The following is a 19,662-nucleotide window of genomic DNA, read 5'->3' on the forward strand; positions in this document are numbered from 1 at the left end:
ATGTAGTGTTCAGCATGGACATTTAGTAGGAACCATTACCTCCTAAGCATGTTGAAAATACACAGACTTACTTAACAAGGTATTATGGGAGTTTTGCTCTGTTAACTAGTTCAGGTAAGTTGAGTTTCTCCTGGAAACCTCCCATCCCCACATATCCCAAGAACATGAGTTTAAACGGCATTGGCTTACTTGACCACATAAGCATAGTGAACAAAAAGGAGAAAGGAAAATAACTCTGGTTTTGACTTATGGTGAAAGATTAAAAAAAATAAAAACTATTCCTGAGGCCTCTATTCTGTTTGCAGTTTTCAGTATCTTCCTGTGTCTTCAGTAGGAGAATTATCAATCTTGAAGTTAAGAATTATGTCTCACTGGATGCTGGTAGCTCATACCTGTAACCCTAGCTACAAGGGAGGCTAAGTTCAGGAGGATGGAGGTTCAAGGCCAGCTCAGGCAAGTAGTTTTTGAGACCCCGCCCCCCCATCTCCAAAATAACCAGAGTTAAAAAATAGACTGGATGTATGGCTCAAGCATTAGAGTGTGAAGTCTTTAGTTCAAACCTAAGTTCCACAAAAAAAAAAAAAAAAAGAGTATGCAGTACTATATAAACAAATTCTGTTTGAGGATGAAGGAAATTGGTATTTTTTGAGCTGCTTTGTTTTCCCTTCTATAGCAACTGAACAGAATTAGGTAAAGAGTAGCCCTTTGTGAAGATAAAAGGTTTTATCCATAACATTAATGAAGAGATGATCTGCTTAGCCACAACTAAATCTTTTATTTAAAACCTTTTATTGACTCAGTTACTGAGATGGGTTCTCGCTTTTTGCCTGGCCTGGCTCAGACCACCAGCCTTGAGATCTCTGCCTCCTGAAGTTTTTTTCTTTTTTGTTTGCATGGGTTTTGTTTTTTGTTTTTGAGGCAGGGTCCTGCTGTGTAGAAAAGGCTGACCTGGAACTCAATCCTGTCTCAGCCTCCTTAGTATTGGGATTATAAATGTGCACCACTGTGCTCGCCTTGATAATGATGTCTTCTTAGATCCTTGTAATTGTGGAGTTTTAGGACTTTTTTTTTTTCCCAAAGAACATTGATCCTTTTCTAAACACTGAGGTCTTTAATTTCTTTTTCTTTTCTTTTTTTCGTGGAGAGAGGGACTGGGTTTGAACTCAGGGCCTATACCTTGAGCCACACCACTAGCCTTTTTTTTGTGATGGGTTTTTTTTCAAGATAGGGTCTTGAGAACTGTTTGCCCAGGCTGGCCTTAAACCACCATCCTCCTGATCTCTTGCTTCCTGAGTCACTAGGATTACAGGTGTGAGCCTCTGGTGCTCAGCAGGTCTTTTAATTTCTTGCATAAAAGCACTTGCTGTATCTGAAACAATACTCAAGTGTTTTTCTTTTCTTATTTTTGTTTATTCCTCTCATTTGAAAATAAAGTAGAAAATAGTAAGTCATAGTAAGCCAGTCAAAAAGGTGAATGTATAGTTGATCCAGGAATGAGACTTCTGTTTTTGACTTAAGCAAAAATACAGGACCTGCACAATATGTATGTTCACGAGGGTGTCTTAAGTTCTATGTAATGGCTACCAAAATGGTGGGTTCATTGGCAAACATGATGTTTCAATGATTTGGAAGAGTTTTACCAAGTTGATAGGAGGAGGGAGAGACTGAGTCTAGGATAACTTCTGGGTTCCTAGCTTGAACAACTCAAAGAGAAGAACTGAAAGAGGAGAGTGGGACTCATAGAAAGATGTCAGCATTAACCTGTGACACTTTCATATCATTCAGGCTGAATGTGATTTGCTGTTCTTTGAAGATCCAAGATGTTTGTCCTTTAGTGATCACAGGATGATTAACAATTAGAGCTTTCTTAGGAATCATTTTCGAGGGTGTGGCTCTAGTGGTAAATTGGCTGCCTTCTAAACCAAAGTCTTGAGTTCAAACCCCAGGACTGCCCCCTCCCCCCCAAAAAATCACTTAGTTCATACCCACCTCTTGCCCTCATTCATCCTTCAAACCATTGTTTGAATTCCCTTCACACTTTTCATGTGAAGTGGCCATTCAGGGAGATTAACCTTCTCAAATTTGTTAATTGTAATTTCATGATTTTTTTTTTCAGCAGTGTATGAGATTGAAGGAATTCTCTGGAATCTGTTCAGATTGTGAGGGTTGTGCATTTCTGGAAGGAAAGAAAGTCCAAAGCTTCCAACAACTTCTTAAGAGGAATTTGATCACCTAGAAAATAATCATTGGTCTACATGACTTCATAATGTTTCTTTTCTTTTTTGGAGACAAAGGTCTCACTGTAGCTCAGGGTGACTTCAAACTTGCTGTCCTTCTGCCTCAGTCTCTGAAGTGCTGGGAATACAGGCATGTGCCACCACTGGCTTCAATTCCCACAATTCTGAAATGGAGAATATTTCCCATCTGTGAGGATTATATGAGATTAGATGTAAGGCATTTATTACAGTGCTTAGCAAGTGTTCAACAAATGTTTAATAATATTAGCTTATAAAATGACATTGCCAGTGGATCTGAAACAATTTCATACCTTTAGTGGTTTTGACATTAAAGTGTTAACTAAATCTTGAGTTTTTAGGTTCAGATAAGGGCAGTATACATGATGAACATTGAATATAGTGGGATTTTCTTAGCTACTATGACAACATTTATGAATGTGTGGTTTGGAGGAATTATTTAAATTCTTTTTCCTAATTGTCTTTCAGTTCTTTTCAGGATAGATTCTTCAAGTAATTTGACTGTGTTGGCTTCAGTTTTGGAGTGTAGTAGCTGTGTTGAAGATTTAACTATTTGGTCTTACTGAAGTCAACACAGAACTTGCTGTGTTTTTTCTTCAGTGAAAAGTAAAATACAGAATTTAAAAAATCCCACAATATACTGGATGCCGAGGAAGTTGCTCAGAGGAAGAGCATGTGTGAGGCCCTGGGTTCAAAGTCTTAAAAATTTGTAACCCATTAATATAGTAAGAAATCAGTCTCAACTGTGTAGTGATGAGCAAAGTTTTAAAAAGGGAATATAATAACATCTAGTAATACATTTCATAAAATGTTTCCATGTAATTATGCGTATATGTCATACATTTTATGGTTATATATATAGTACATATTATTTGACAAATTTATGAATATATCCATGTGTGTTCTGGGTCATAATGTGAAATATATTACGCTGGGTCAGGTAGAAAAAATTTTGAGACACACTGCAGCATACACTAGTTCTTTTCTTCCTTTTCTGATCTTCTATTGTAAAACTCAAACTTTTTTTTATTTTATTATTCACATGTTCATACAATGCTTGGGTCATTTCTTCCCCCGCCCCCACCCCTTCCCTTACCACCCACTCCGCCCCCTCCCTCTCCCCCCCTCCCCCTCAATACCTGGCAGAAACTATTTTGCCCTTATCTCTAATTTTGTTGAAGAGAGAGTATAAGCAATAATAGGAAGGAACAAGTGTTTTTGCTGGTTGAGATAAGGATAGCTGTACAGGGAGTTGACTCATTAATTTCCTGTGCATGTGTGTTACCTTCTAGGTTAATTCTTTTTGATCTAACCTTTTCTCTAGTTCCTGGTCCCCTTTTCCTATTGGCCTCAGTTGCTTTTAAGATATCTGCTTTAGTTTCTCTGCGTTAAGGGCAACAAATGTAGCTAATTTTTTAGGTGTCTTACCTATCCTCACCCCTCCCTTGTGTGCTAAAGCTTTTATCATGTGTTCAAAGTCCAATCCCCTTGTTGTGTTTGCCCTTGATCTAATGTCCGCATATGAGGGAGAGCATACGATTTTTGGTCTTTTGGGCCAGGCTAACCTCACTCAGAATGATGTTCTCCAATTCTATCCATTTACCAGCGAATGATAACATTTCGTTCTTCTTCATGGCTGCATAAACTTCCATTGTGTATAGATACCACATTTTCTTAATCCATTCGTCAGTGGTGGGGCATCTTGGCTGTTTCCATAACTTGGCTATTGTGAATAGTGCGGCAATAAACATGGGTGTACAGGTGCCTCTGGAGTAACCTGTGTCACAGTCTTTTGGGTATATCCCCAAGAGTGGTATTGCTGGATCAAATGGTAGATCAATGTTTAGCTTTTTAAGTAGCCTCCAAATTTTTTTCCAGAGTGGTTGGACTAGTTTACATTCCCACCAACAGTGTAAGAGGGTTCCTTTTTCCCTGCATCCTCGCCAACACCTGTTGTTGGTGGTGTTGCTAATGATGGCTATTCTAACAGGGGTGAGGTGGATCAAACCTTATTTTTTAAGGTTAGTTCTCTGTCAAGGTCTTACTTTATATAAAATACTTTTGTTTCCAACTCCTAGCTTGATACTTGGTAAATAGGGGACATGTTGACTGAACTTGGAGCAAGAAATATTATGGGCTGGTATGAGTGGTACAATCCTGTAATCTCAGCACTTGTGGGAGAGAGGCAAGAGGATCACAAGTTGGAGACCAGCCTGAGCTACACAGGCTTTTTTTTTTTTTTTTGGTGGCACTGGGGTTTGAACTCAGGGCTTCATGCTTGCTAGACAGGTGCTCTTACTACTTGGGCCACTCCACTAGTCCTGTTTTTTTGTGTTGGGTATTTTCGAGATGGGGTCTCCCAAATTATTTGCCCAAGGTGGCCTCAAACTGTGATTCTCCTTATTTCTGCCTGCAAGTAGCTAGGATTACAAGTGTGGGCCACCCGGGCTGATTGAGACCCTGTCTTAAATCAAAACACTTCTCTCCCCACCCCTGCCCCCAAAATTAAAAAAAAAAAACCCTCCATATATTATGAAGATATATAGACCAGTTTGTATATTCTAGGTGATCAGTCCCCTTAGAAGTTGACAGCTTTGGACCTTATTTCTAGAAGTGCTAATCACAATTTTGAACAGATTCCCGAGAATTTCAGAAATCCCTGCCCACTGCCCTGTAAGGACTTTTTGACTCTCAATTAAGAACCCTTAAAGTAAGGGCTGGGGAATGTACCTCTGTGATAGAGCGTTTGCTTAGCATGTGGAAGGTCCTGGATTTAACCGCTGGCAATTAAAAAAGTGCAAGAGCTCTGAAAGCAACGGGGAGTAGTGGTGCAGGCCTGGAATTCAATTCTCTGTCTTCGGGAGTAATACAAAAACAAAAACCCAAACAAAATATATGGAGACTGAGGCAGGAGCATCGCAAGTTCGATGCTAGCCTGGGCTACATAGTGAGCAACTTTCTCAAAGAAAATTTTGCTGGTGTGGGAGGTCGAGAGTGGAAGAAGATTTGGGATTTGACAACTTTAAAAATTCTCCTACGTACAAATCGTGGGATTCTAGTTGGTGCTGGGAGGGCCCAAGCAGAGAATTTAGGGTTCTCTTCGTATGTTCCTGTCAAAGAAAAGACGATAGTGGAGACAATTTTAACCTATCGTTTACATACTTCATGCCGTTTGAATGCCACGATAATTCCGTGATCAGAGAAGAAAAAAGACCACCACCCGTAGGCTAAAACTTCTGGAGGAGCAGCCTGGCGGGGCCGCGGGGAAGAGGAAGGGGCGGGCCCGCGCATGCGCACCGCGCACCCAGGGCGTCGGCGACTCCAAGTTTCCTCCTACAGCCAGTCCAGTACGGTGGCCGACGGGAGCCAGATGCTGGGGATGAATGAAGGTGCTGAGTGCAGGCTGAGACATTCTTCTCCGCCTTACCCTTTCTCCAGTCTAACTCCTGCCTTTGTGCGGTGTCCCCATCCTGTCCCCCATCTTATCGACGACCCGGTGGGTCCCAGCGTCTGAGTTCTTGGTGCCCGAATCCACTCGGGGCACAGCTCGGGTTTGGGGAATCCGGATAATCGCCTAGGCCCAATTTCGGATTGCGCTCGCGATTTCTGCCGCGTCCCGCCTGTAGGATGCGGAAACCGGGTGGGGTTCCGTGAGGCTGGAGGGTAGATCTTAAGGTATGAAGCGTCCGCTTCTCAAGCCTCACCGTGGTTCCTGCTCCCGGTCGGCAGCCAGCCAGGCGTTTTCCTCACATGGAGGGACTTGTTGGTTCTGGTTACGACCAGGTCGGGTTGTCTTGTGAGCACACAGGTCTTGGCGCCTCTTGTCCACCACCCCTTCCCCTTCAGCCCTTCTGGTGGGTCAGTCCTGAGACAGTGGCCTTGGCTCTCCCTTTTTTGGGTACCTTTGATTACTCGTGAAGACAAGTGCCCAAGTGGGACACGTCTTTTCTTCGCTCACAGCTGATTGCGCCCACACATCTGCTCTTTACCCAGTAACATATAGGACATATGTGGCCCTCAGTGCCCCGATTTTGACGTTACTTTTGGCCAGTGAGGTGATTTCCCAGTTCTTTACATATGTCGGGTAGGCATGTGAAACCAAAGAGGTAAGGCTATGACTGTGCCATGTACTCTCATGTATGCTTCATGGATCTCATTGGGCCGGTATAGTGAAGGAAGTTTTGGACTGGGGTTTAGTACATGAGGGTTTGTCCTGGAGTTTTGCCACTAACTAGTAATGGCACCATTACTTAATTCTCTGGACCTCAGATTTCTTCTTTGTAAAATAAAAATATTGGAGCAGAATATCCCTAAGTCTGGAAGAGACATTAATATACTGTTTTCTTTCTCAATTTCTTGATGACAGTGGAGCTGTAGGGAGACCTACAAGCCTGATCTTTAATTGTGTCATTGCCAGTATAGGGGCCGACTAAAGATTCAGCACATTTTCCAGGTTTTTTGTTTGTTTTTGTTTTAAGGAGAGAGTTTTCTTACATATGGAAATTATACCCTTTTATTTTTTTGTTTGTTTTTGAATCATTAGGATCAACGGCGATGATGACAGAGTGTACCAGCCTTCAGTTTGTCAGCCCTTTTGCTTTTGAGGCAATGCAGAAGGTAGATGTTGTTCGCCTGGCATCTTTAAGTGATCCAGAATTAAGACTTCTCCTGCCCTGCTTGGTGCGGATGGCACTTTGTGCTCCTGCTGACCAGAGCCAAAGCTGGGCTCAGGATAAAAAGCTTATCCTTCGTCTTCTGTCTGGAGTGGAAGCTGTCAACTCTATTGTTGCATTATTATCTGTGGACTTTCATGCTTTAGAACAAGATGCCAGCAAAGAACAGCAGCTTAGGTAACATTCTATTATAGAATATAGTAGACCCTTGGTATCTGTGGGTATTTGGTTCCAAGGAGACTGCTGTTGAGGGAAAAGCACAAATGCTCAGGATGCAGACAGTTTAAAAACAACTGACTATAATGAGGGACTGACCGAGACCTTTGCAACAATTGAGCTGTGTAATGCACATGTGGGAATTTTTTTTTTTTTGAGTGCTTGGTTTAAACCTTGTGCAATAAATCTGCAAATAAGGCAGGTTTGCTGTAAATGGATTGAGATTAACTTGAATTTTCCAAAGAGTAGGGAATCTTTTTTTTTTTTTGAATTTTTTCTTTTATTCATATGTGAATACAATGTTTGGGTCATTTCTCCCCCCTTCCCCCACCCCCTCCCTTACCTACCCCGCCCCCTCCCTCTTTCTTTTTTTTTGACAGTATTGGGGTTTGAATTCAGAGCCTGGTGCAGGTCCTCTACCACTTGAGCCATGTCTCCAGCCCTGGGAATCAAATGTTTTTCGGAGCTCCTCCTAAAAGAAAGAATGAGAGTCTAAACTTTGGAGAGCATTTTACTTTGGTCTTTTCTATTTGTAGTTAATACTCTAGGGTCTTCCAAATTTTAAAATGTTGTGTAAAGAACTTTGACCCTGTAATGTTGCATTTAGCCTAAACCCATTAGGTCAGTTACTCTCAATGGGAGCTAGATTAAAAGGATTTATTGGATTCACATGAGAGGTTTTTAAGATTATGTTGATTTCCAAAGCTTCTGGACTGATACTACATCCTTCCTTGCCCATTGGGAATCCAGAAGTAAGCCATTGTTAACAGAAGTGCGTGTTAACTATCAGTCTTGATGGAGTCTTTACATAGATTTTGAATTCCTGAAATAAGTAGGCAAACTAAATAGTATTTCAGAAGTAATAGAGAACATTTCAAATGTATAAGTGCTTGTAGATTATTTTAGTAACATATTTTTATGCAATTATTTCCATACCAGTGTTCTCATATAATTGTTACTTTCCATGTTTTTACTTACTTAGGCATAAACTTGGAGGAGGCAGTGGAGAGAGCATCCTGGTATCACAGCTTCAGCATGGACTAACATTAGAATTTGAACACAGTGATTCACCTCGTCGATTGCGTCTTGTGCTTAGTGAACTGTTGGCAATTATGAACAAGGTGCTTTTTTTTTTTTTTTATTTCATTGATTTCATTTTTGTTTTCCTTTCAAAGGGTGACAGGATAGTAAAAGCATGCCTAATGGCACTATTTGCTTTCACTTATACCTATTCTGCATTCTCTATCACAGGGATTTCTCCCCTTTCCCTGTTTGAAATCCATGCAGTAGCTTCTTAGCATTTAGAAAGGAATTTATCTCAAGAGTTATATAAATTACCGAGTTTGGTAATATCTTCATAGGATTTAATTTCTCTCATAGAATGTAGTGAAGTGTAACTGAAAAATGTGTGTGATTCATTTAGACACTGAATAAGCATTAAATACCTCATCTATGACAGTGAATAAGGAGTATCAAAGCCTAATTAGATATAGGATGGTCCTCATACACTAGATGACTTAATTGCTTCTAATGAAGGCTATTCAAGTTCTATTCTCAGCAAAATTATAGATTAGGGCATGGACCTTTGGGTAATCATGGTTGATTGAATCTCTGAATTTAAAGTTTCTGGATGTCAAGGATTTATCATATAAAGAACGAAATTGGATCTTCATATTAGGATGATATGAGATTAGGCAAAGTTATTTACTAGTAGAACTTTTGGGTCAGTTCACTACTGTAAGTAAAATTTAGTTTTACAAATCGTGGACAAAAAAGATAAAATTCTATTTCCAAAGAAAATTCTGATAGGATTTTAGCTAATTTTAGATAAGGTTTTTAGGATATATTACAGATCTTTTAATTTGTATCATAAATAATAATTTCCTTCTATTCTTTTCCACTATACTGACACTATTTAATTTCAAGCAATTTTTTTCTCTAAATCTTTTTCTTACTACCTCATTTGATGGCTATGTTAAGAGATTTTCAATGTTTTAGTGTAGTGTTTTTCATCATATGGGAACTGTGATAAAATTGCTATGGGAAATTTTCAAAAAAGTTAGCAGTTTTGCTGATCTAAGTTCATTTTTCTTTTTTACTTTTTCTTCTTTTGTTTTTTGAGACAAGGTCTCACTATGTAGCCCAGGTTGGCTACAAGCTGATTATCTTTCAGCCTCTCAAGTACAAGAATCACAGGTGTATACTGTTGCACCTGGCTCTTAAGTTTTTTTCTTTTTCTTTTAGCAGTATAGAGCACTATCACTTTTATTGCTCCCCATATCTTCTAAGGTTTTTTTGTTTGTTTGTTTGTTTTGAGATAGGATCTTGCTATGTAACCCAGGCTGTCCTGAAACTCATAGTCCTTCTGTCTCAGACTCCCTAATGCTGGGATTACAGGAGTACACTACCACACCCAGCTTTTAAAAAATAATTTTCAAGGTAACTTTTATTTTCATAAAATCACTTAGGTGAATACCAAAAGTTCGTTGAAGAAAACCAGAAATAGTTTTTAAGGCCTTTGAACATGCAGTGAGCATCATCTTTTAAAGATGGTGGAAAAGATGTTTGTCTTTTATTGAACTCACCTAACAAAGGACCCTCAACTGTGGGGTGATCTCAGCAAAACAAACATTGCTGAGATTTACTGAGTCATCTACTTGGGAGGAAGGAGGAGAGAAGGAAGGATGGAGGAGTAGAATGTTCCAACAGGGATATGGCTATTTGCCATACCTCTCCCCAGAAGTCCACAGACAATGACTACAATGAAGATGAAGCAAAGAAAGATATCTGAAGACTTTTCTACTTTCAAAAAAAAAGTACATTTTACTCTTTTGAATCATCCATAATCATTTCACCTCTCTACTGTTCCTCATTTGTGGGAATCATTTCCATGGCAACCCTACTCTAAATTGTGCAATTTCCCCTATATCAGACTTGTTTTCCTCTATATCTGGTACTCCAGGAAGTCCTCTAAATTTTAATTCTTTTTTTTTTTCGTATAGTTCATTCAAAGCTGAATGAATTTATATTTGTTATACTGCTTTAAGTTTATGGTTTTGGGATTTTTAAGCAACAGTTTATATAGATATCATTTCTAGATCATTTCTTTGGCTTACCTTATCCTTTAATTTTTGATATCTCCAAATATATAGATAGAAATCATTTTTTTTTAAATCTCTTTTGAGACAGGGACTTGCTCTGTAGTTCAGTTTGGTCTCAAACTCAGTCCTCCTATCTCTGCACTATAATGGTTTATAGGCACCTCACCTAGCAGAAATCAGTTCTTGAGACTAATGCTACTGTGTCTGAGTAGCAATTGTGGTTCAGTTGATTGAAATTGATCAAGTACCACATATTCTACTGCAGTGTATTAGTGACATATTACAGGTCATTGTCTGTTTGTGTAACAATCAATTACAGAAACAGTAAGCGATTTGATTGCTCCCTGAAGCTGACAGTGTTCATTTCTTTTTTCGTTTTTCTTTTAAGGTATCAGAGTCCAATGGAGAATTTTTTTTCAAGTCTTCTGAGCTCTTTGAGAGTCCAGTGTATTTGGAGGAAGCTGCAGATGTACTTTGTATTTTACAAGCAGGTACTATACTGAAGTGCCAAGATACATTTTTGATGTAGTTTTCTGTTAAGTGATACTGTGTAACTTCTTATCCTGGAATATGATTTTAATGATCATTTAATAAAAATAGGCCTTAACAATTTGAGTAAAAATGACTAACAGAAGACTATACTTTGAGGGATCATTTCTATAATTCATTACTAGAGTAGAGATCTCTGATCATTTAGGGTGCAGAAACCATGAGGAGGCTGGCTCCTTGTGTTGCTTTATTGTGGCTGCCATTTGCCATTAATGATCATTCTCTTCTTTTAACAGAGTAAGAGGGAGAGAGTGCAGTCTGAGTGGTTTTCTTTTTTAAAAAGAAAAAAATGACTAATAGCACAATGATTAAATATATTTGTAAAGTATAGTGTATTTTGTACATATTATATATTTAATTAGTGATTTTAATGCTTGTTAAAGATTTTGAAAATTGTTCATAGTATGTTAAAAGAAAAAAGCAAAGGGCAAAGTGATAAATATAATATCTGTTTTATTAAAAGTTAGAAACAGCACCTATGGGGGGACTCAAATAAAATATTTAATATTACTAACTTTGAGTAATAGAATTAGAGCTAGTTTTAATTTTCTTCAATGTACCTTTTTGTATTTCCAGGTTCTTTATAATAGGTATATATGGTAGAAAAAATCAGGAAGATAGGAAAATCCAAGGAAGATTTTTGTGAAAATCTGTCTTTAGACTAACAGTGCCTAATAAAACTTTCTACAGTGTTCTGTGTTGTGTTGCCCAGTTTTAGTCACTAGCCACATAGGGCTAAGAATTAATTGAAATGTGGCTAGTGTAGCTGAGGAACTGAACTGTTTTTAGGTTTTATTTAATGTAAATATTCATGTGTGGCTAATGGCTAGCCTACTGAATAGCTCAGCTCAAAATTAAGAGAAGAAAGTACTTTAATCGCATTTTGGTGACTAATCGCATTTCATTTAATATATTAATGAAATGTCACTCTCTAATAGTGACATTGACTTTTTTTTTTCTTATAGAGCTGCCTTCCCTGCTTCCTATAGTTGATGTAGCTGAAGCCTTACTACATGTTAGAAATGGTGCTTGGTTCTTGTGTCTCTTGGTGGCCAATGTTCCTGATAGTTTTAATGAAGGTAAATATTTTTTTAAAAGTGGGACATTGAAGAGATTTGGTTGAGTGTGTACAGGACTTCCTTTTTTTTTTTTTTTTGAGACAGGGTCTTCATTATATAGCCCAAACTGGCTTGAAACTCACTATTAGTCTAGCCTGGCCTTGAACTCTAGATTTTCCTCCTCTGCCTCTCCAATGCTGGGGTTATAAGCATGAGTTACCAAAAACTGGTTCAAGGTGGGACTGGGTTTTGAACTTAGGGCTTTGAGCTTGCAAAGCAGGCCCTCTATTACTTGAGGCACACCTTCAGTCTGTTTTGCTCTGGTTATTATTGGATATGGGGTCTCTTGAATCATTTGTCCTGGTTGGCCTCAAACTGTGGTCCTCAGGATCTCAGCCTCCCAAGCAGCTAGCATAACAAGCATGAGTCACCAGCGCAGGGTTTCAAATATATTTATTTTTTCCTTTTACTCCTTTTATCTTTCTAGGTCTATAGTTTCAAGTGTTTGGGTGATATTGTCCCATAGGTTGCTATTCATTTTTTAAGGCTTTTTCTTTCTTTGTTTCATTTTGACCTAGTTTCTTTTGCCTCACTTTGCCCCTCATGTTTTTCTTATGTAATGTCTAATCTGCATAAATGATTAATTTTCAAGGGTAAAGAAAATGGTTTATAACATCTTAATGACCAAGCTGAAATATTTAGTTTGTAGGGGTCTGATCAAAAATGGAGAACGACAAGATGAAGAAAGTCTTGGAGGAAGGCGCAGGACAGATGCCTTACGTTTCTTATGTAAAATGAATCCTTCTCAGGCTCTCAAAGTCCGAGGCATGGTGGTAAGAGATCCTATTGTTTTTATGAGACAAAGCCTTTTACAAAAGGACAAAGTCCTTTTATATAGATGTTTTCAAAATCTTATGGCGGTTAGGAATTTTAATTATATACTGAATGTATTGCCTTCCTCTGAGGTTTTTTTTTTGTGAGATTTTGAAACATTATTTTGAAGCATCCTGGTTCTTTTCCTTATGATACTGAGTTCAATTAATTAATTTTTTTGCTGTGTTAGGTGGAAGAATGTCACTTGCCAGGCCTTGGAGTAGCTCTGACATTGGATCATACTAAAAATGAAGCTTGTGAGGATGGAGTAAGTGACTTGGTTTGTTTTGTTAGTGGTTTGCTTCTTGGAACAAACGCCAAAGTCCGGACTTGGTTTGGAACTTTTATCCGAAATGGACAGCAGGTGAGGGTTAAATATATATGTCGGAAAGGATCAGTATTTTTGTTGTTTTCTGAGACAGTCTCACCATTTAGCCAACCTGGCCTGGAACTCAAAAGGTATGCCAGACTGGCTTTGAACAGCCTCCCGAGTGCTGTGATTGCAGGTGTGCACCATCATGGATGGCAAACAACAATTTTAATGTTATTTTCCTAAACAACATCAAAAAATTAGTGAGAATAATAGTATTGTTCTATGTTTTTCAATTCTGTTCAGTGTCTAGTTTAATAGAAGCCTTTGAAAGAAGACACTGAACACTTGTGAGAAAATAGGAGAAGAGAAAAAAGGCAATGTCTTTTTTTTTTTTTTCTTTTATTCATATGTGTATACAATGTTTGGGTCATTTCTCTCCCTTCCCCAAGCCCCCTCCCTTACCTAACCCGCCCCCCTCCCTTTCTCCCACTACCCCCTCGCTACCAGGCAGAGACTATTTTGCCATTATCTCTCATTTTGTTGAAGAGAGAGTATAAGCAATAGTAGAAAGGACCAAGAGTTTTTGCTAGTTGAGATAAGGATAGCTATACAGGGAGTTGACTCGCATTGCTTTCCTGTACCTTCTAAATTAATTCTTCTCAAACTAACCTTTTCTGTAGTTCCTGGTCCCCTTCTCCTATTGGCCTCTGTCACTTTAAAGTATCTGCATTAGTTTCTCTGTATTGAGGGCAACAAATGCTATCTAGTTTTTTGGGTGTCTTAGCTATCCTCATACCTTCCTTGTGTGCTCTCGCTTTTATCATGTGATCAAAGTCCACTCCCCTTGTTGTGTTTGCCCTTGATCTAATGTCCGCATATGAGGGAGAACATACGATGTTTGGTCTTTTGGGCCAGGCTAACAAGGCAATGTCTTAATTATTATTAAGGAAATACTTTGGCCTTTCTGGCCCCTCCTGAAAGAATCTTGGGAATCTCCAGGGTCCTGGGTCAGACTCAGAACTGTTACACTAGGTCACGAAAACAAGTTGTATTCTGTAATGTATGTATGTATGTATATATGTGCATATATACGTGTATATGTAATATTTCTTTATGTATATATATAAAACACATATAACATGAATTCACCATTTACTCATTTTTAGGTGTGTAGTTCAGTGGCAGTAAGGACAGTCACAGTGTTGAGCAACTATTGTCACTGTCCATTTTTACAACTTTTTTTTTTTAATTCATTTTTTCACATATGCATACATTGGTTGGGCCACTTCTCTCCCCTGTCCCCGCCCTCTCCCTTCCCCCCACTCCCCTCACTTCCAGGCAGAACCTGTTCTGCCCTTATCTCTAATTTTGTTGAAGAGAAAACATAAGCAATAATAAGAAAGACAAAGCGTTTTTGCTAGTTGAGAGAAGGATAGCTATACAGAGAGATTCCTAGCATTGATTCCATGTACAAATGTGTTACAACCCAAGTTGATTAATCTCTAACTCACCTTTTCACTAGTTCTGATCCCCTTCTCATATTGACCTCTGCCGCTTTAAGGTTTCTGTATTAGTTCCTCTGTAGTGGGGACACCAAATTCTTTTTTGTTTTGGATTTCTAACTTATCCCCATACCTCCCGTATGTGCTCTCCCCTTATCATGTGACCCAAGTCCAACCACATTGTTGTATTTGTCCTAGATCTAAAGTCCACATATGAGGGAGAACATACGATTTTTGGTCTTCTGAGCTTGGCTATCCTCTTTCAGAATGATGTTCTCCAGTTCTATCCATTTACTTGCAAATGATAAGATTTCATTCTTTTTCATGGCTGAGTAAAATTCCATTGTGTATAAATACCACTTTTTTTTAATCCATTCGTCAGTAGTGGGGCATCTTGACTGTTTCCATAACTTGGCTATTGTGAATAGCGCTGCAGTAAACATGGGTATGCAGGTGCCTCTGGAGTAACCTGTGTCGCATTCCTTTGGGTATATACCCAGGAGTGGAATCATTTCTGCAACTTTTTTTTATCATCCCAAATAGAGTCTCTAAACCATTAAACTCTATTTTTCTTTTCCCCACATTTCCTGATAACCTTATTCTACTTTCTGTCTCTATGAATTTACCCTTTCTCACCTGAGTGGAATCACAAAATAGTTGTCATTTTTGTATTTGACTTATTTTCTTTAGCATACTGTTTTCAAGGTTCATCCATATTATAACATGTATCAGAATTTCCTTAGGCCGGTGTGGTGGTTCATACTTATAATCCCAACACTTGGGAGATGGAGGCAAAAATTTGAAGCCAGCCTGGGTTACATAGTAAGTTCATGGCCAGCCTGGGTTACATAGTGAGATTCTGTATTACATCTCTCCCTCAAAACAAACAAACAAACAAAAAACAGAAGAAAAAAGAATTCCTTTCTCTTTTTTTCTTTTTTTTGTTGGTACTTGAGTTTGAACTCAGCGCCTCACGCTTGCTAGGCAGGCCTCTACCACTTGAGCCATCTGCCTGCTGTGTTTTTTGTGTTGAGTTTTTTAACTTTTTGCCTGGGCTGGAGTTGAACCACTATCCTGCTGATCTCTGCCTTCCGAATAGCTAGGATTATAGGTTTGAGTCAGCAGCACCTGGCTATTTGTTTCTCTTTTAAGGCTGAATATTAGGCTGTTGTTTTCATGTACCACATTTTTTGCATTTACATGTTGGTGGGTGTAATATCTCTCTCTGTCTCTCTCTCTCTCTCTCTCTCTCTCTCTCTCTCTCTCTCTCTATATATATATATATATATATATATATATATATATATCTGTATCTTTCTTGCCTGCTAGGCAAGTGGTCCACCACTTACAGCTACATTTCCAGCCTTTTAAAATTTTGTTTTAGACAGGGTTTAGACAAGTTACCCGGGTTGGCCTTGAAATTTTGATCCTCCTGCCTCAGTTTCCCAAGTAGCTAGAATTATAGATGTGCTTCACCATGTCTGGCCCATATTTTGCAACAGTTTTTAAGTTGCAAAATATTTTAATTTTTTAAAAAAATGTTTTGTAGTAACAATATAATTCTTTTAAAGGAACAAATGCAGATTAACTTGTTAACTCAGGATGTACACTACTTAGGATCTCTAGTCTCCTTCCTTCCCTCCCTCCTTTATCTCCCTCCCTTCCTTGTGTTTGTGAGGCAAGTGCTCTATGGCCTCAACCCTTTTGTTTTTAATTTTTTAACTTATTAAACATTATTGTCATTATTTTTATGGTCCTGGGGTTTGAACTCAGGGCCTCATTCTTGTTGACAAGTGTACTGTCACTTAAGCCATGCCTCCAGTCCTTTTGATTTTTTTAGTTTGTTTTTATGATAGGATGTGGCACTAACTTTGCTGGAGTGGCCTCCAATGGCTATCCTCCTACCTTTGCCTCCTGAGTAGCTAGTATCAAAGTTTTGTGCCAGCATGCCTAACCCTATTTTGTTTTTGAAATAAGGGTCTCATTAACTTTGCCTGTGCTGGCCTTGCACTCTCCATCCAAATGTCTGTATCTCCTGAGTGCCTGGGATGGCTTGTGCCACCATGTCCAGCTCCTTTAGTCCATTTTTTATGCTACTACTAAATCACTGCATTTTTCTACATCCAAGATCAACTTTATTTATCACTCACTTGTAAACTGTTTTTCAGTTTTGTTTTTTAAAAGGAAATTAACATTTGTTGTATGACTTCTATATGTATGGCGCTGTCTGTCCCTGCACTTGGTGTGCTCACCTTGTTTCTAATTGTCCTGTGTATGTAATAAAATTTTATTTTTGAACTTGACAGTTATTACTAAATCAGGTTTATCATATTTTACATGGAAACATTCTAAGAATAATAGATAACTAACATTTGCCTAGCTCTTTGTAGTTTGGAACTGCTCTCATATTTATTACCTTCATTCATTAATGTACTTAACAGACACCGAGTGCTTGCTACTTGTCAGGCACAGTGTTAGGCCCTGCAGAGTGAGAGATGACTTAAGATATTCTCTGCTTGAAGAACTGCAGGGATTACAAACTTGTAAACTCTTAATTACAACAGCTCTATAAGGATCATATTACTCATAAAATACTCATTTCCAATTCAGTGGTTCAGAGAGGTTAATTAATGTTCCATAAAGTATAGTCATGTAAAACTAGAGCTCGTATTTAAACTCAAGATCTTCTTTCTCCAAACTATGAGTACTTGCTATTGCACTGCAATATGTAGTTGAAAGTATCTTTAAATAATATTCTGTAGTTCAAATTTTTAGTAATTCTTTTCTCTGCATCCAATCGAAGCAAGGTGTGTAGGTCAGTGGATTTTGAGTTTACTTGAATTTTTAAAATGTGATTCTGAAGTTATAACAGTGACCTCAAATGGATCAATTTCAAGTGCTTAAATGGGAAGATCTCTTTGAGCTTTTTTTTAATTTAGTAAATGCCCCATGCTCTTTTCTTTTTGTGATTCATATTTCTTACAGAGAAAAAGAGAGACCAGCAGTTCTGTCCTTTGGCAGATGAGAAGGCAGCTTCTTCTGGAGTTGATGGGTATTCTTCCCACAGTAAGAAGTACCCGCATTGTGGAAGAAGCTGATGTGGAGATGGAGCCCAATGTGTCTGTGTATTCAGGGCTGAAAGAAGAGCATGTGGTGAAAGCCAGTGCACTCTTACGTTTGTACTGTGCTTTGATGGGGATCGCCGGACTCAAGTATTCCATAATTTGTTATTTTATCTTTCTGTCATTTTACTTTCTTCTTTTTGGCCCACAAAATGAGTCAAAGCCCTTTATTGAGAGGATTCAAGTTTCTTATTGTGCTCATGTAGTGAGCTGGCTTTTATCAAGATTGCAGTCCTAAGTGTTGGGACTGCATTTCTAACAGGGTTGTATTTATCTGTTTTGGTCTGATTGTAAATAGAACCATGTAAATACAGAAAGGGCCAAAGTAGTTTATCAATTTCTAATCACAGTGAAAAGAAAACCTGTGATCTTATCACATGTTGACAACTCTAATGAATGATCCTTTACCTGGCCTAAGTAGCTAATTGAAGTAAATCTCTTGTATGTCTCCTTTTGCAGCTGAGATCATAAATTGCTTAAGATTGATAGGATGTGCCTTTTTTTTTTTGGTGGGACTGAGGTTTGAATTTAGGGCTTCACACTTGCAAAGCAGGCACTCTTATCACTTGAGCTGTATCTCTAGTCCATTTTGCTCGGTTATATTAGAGATAGAGTCTTGTGAACTATTTGGCTGGGCTGGCCTTAAACTGTGATCCTCCTGATCTCAGCCTCCTGAGTAGCTGTGATTACAGATGTGAGCCATTAGTGCCCAACTGATAGGATTGGTTATTAAGCACAATGTTTCTTAGTTGCTGTAGCACATCCTTTTGGATAATGCCCTCAACTATTGTATGTACAGGCTTCACTTTGTGTATCTCTAATACATATGAATGTCAGGTAAATTTAGTTAAAAAACATTTGTTCTTCAATGTGGCTCAAATAACAGTTACCATAATACATTAACCTGATAATTATATAAAGTACAATCTTGGCTACAAACTCTTTAGGACACATCACTACATGAACAACACATACATGTCATGGTCAGTGGGCACTGGCATCACTTTTTGACAGTATGTTGGTGACTATGCACTTCATACCTGTTATTCAGTTCTTTCAAAAACAATAAAATAGGTAGTAATATTCTCTCCTTGTTTGTCAGTGATAAATCCATGTGACATTTTACAAAAGTATAAGTTTTACAATAACAAGAAGAAGGTAAGGGCTGTTCCAGCTGCTCTCAGTAAGGTTTTTACAAAGAAAGAAGACATTTTCATTCCCCACATTTCTAATGTTTTTAATTACGGAGTTCCATATAAATATTAGTTTTTCTCTTTTTCTTTTGATTTTTTAAAATTTATTTTTGATTTTTAAAAATTATTTGTCTATTTTTTATTCATATGTGCATACAATGTTTAGGTCATTTCTCCCTCCTCCCCCAACCCCCTCCCTTATCCCCCCCCCGCCTCCTCCCTCTCCCTCCAACATCCTCAATACCTGGCAGAAACCATTTTGCCTTTATCTCTAATTTTGTTGTATAGAGAGTATAAGCAGTAATAGGAAGGACCAAGGGTTTTTGCTAGTTGAGATAAGGATAGCTATACAGGGAGTTGACTCACATTGATTTCCTGTGCATGTGTGTTACCTTCTAGGTTAATTCTTTTTGATCTCACCTTTTCTCTAGTTCCTGGTCCTCTTCTCCTATTGGCCACAGTTGCTTTAAAGTATCTGCTTTAGTTTCTCTGCATTGAGGGCACCAAATGCTATTTAGTTTTTGAGGTGTCTTACCTATCCTCATACCTCCCTTGTGTGCTCTCGTGCTCTCGCTTTTATCATGTGATCAAAGTCCACTCGCCTTGTTGTGTTTGCCCTTGATCTAATGTCCGCATATGAAGGAGAACATACGATTTTTGGTCTTTTGGGCCAGGCTAACCTCACTCAGAGTGATGTTGTCCAATTCCATCCATTTACCAGCGAATGGTAACATTTCGTTCTTCTTCATGGCTGCATAAAATTCCATTGTGTATAGATACCACATTTTCTTAATCCATTCGTCAGTG

The 19,662-nt window shown here is 38.4% G+C and overlaps 1 protein-coding gene and 1 pseudogene across 4 annotated transcripts in view; both read left to right on the forward strand.

Moving 5' to 3' along the window:
• Positions 1–5,564: 5,564 nt before the first annotated feature.
• The window catches only part of Ints2 (integrator complex subunit 2), a 69,250-nt gene continuing 55,152 nt past the window's right edge, over positions 5,565–19,662 (forward strand). The window contains exons 1-8 of one of the 4 annotated variants that reach the window (XM_074046228.1): positions 5,565–5,644; positions 6,799–7,105; positions 8,127–8,265; positions 10,634–10,736; positions 11,760–11,873; positions 12,555–12,685; positions 12,916–13,089; positions 17,526–17,752. In XM_074046228.1, the coding sequence (XP_073902329.1) occupies positions 5,626–5,644; positions 6,799–7,105; positions 8,127–8,265; positions 10,634–10,736; positions 11,760–11,873; positions 12,555–12,685; positions 12,916–13,089; positions 17,526–17,752 (1,214 nt within the window). In that variant the 5' untranslated portion in view covers positions 5,565–5,625. The other 3 variants (XM_074046229.1, XM_074046227.1, XM_074046230.1) reach the window with 3 other exon arrangements.
• LOC141414236 (small nucleolar RNA U3) lies at positions 10,878–11,061 on the forward strand (annotated as a pseudogene).

This window comes from Castor canadensis, chromosome 11, assembly GCF_047511655.1.
Source record: "Castor canadensis chromosome 11, mCasCan1.hap1v2, whole genome shotgun sequence".
Taxonomy (NCBI): Eukaryota; Metazoa; Chordata; class Mammalia; order Rodentia; family Castoridae; genus Castor; species Castor canadensis.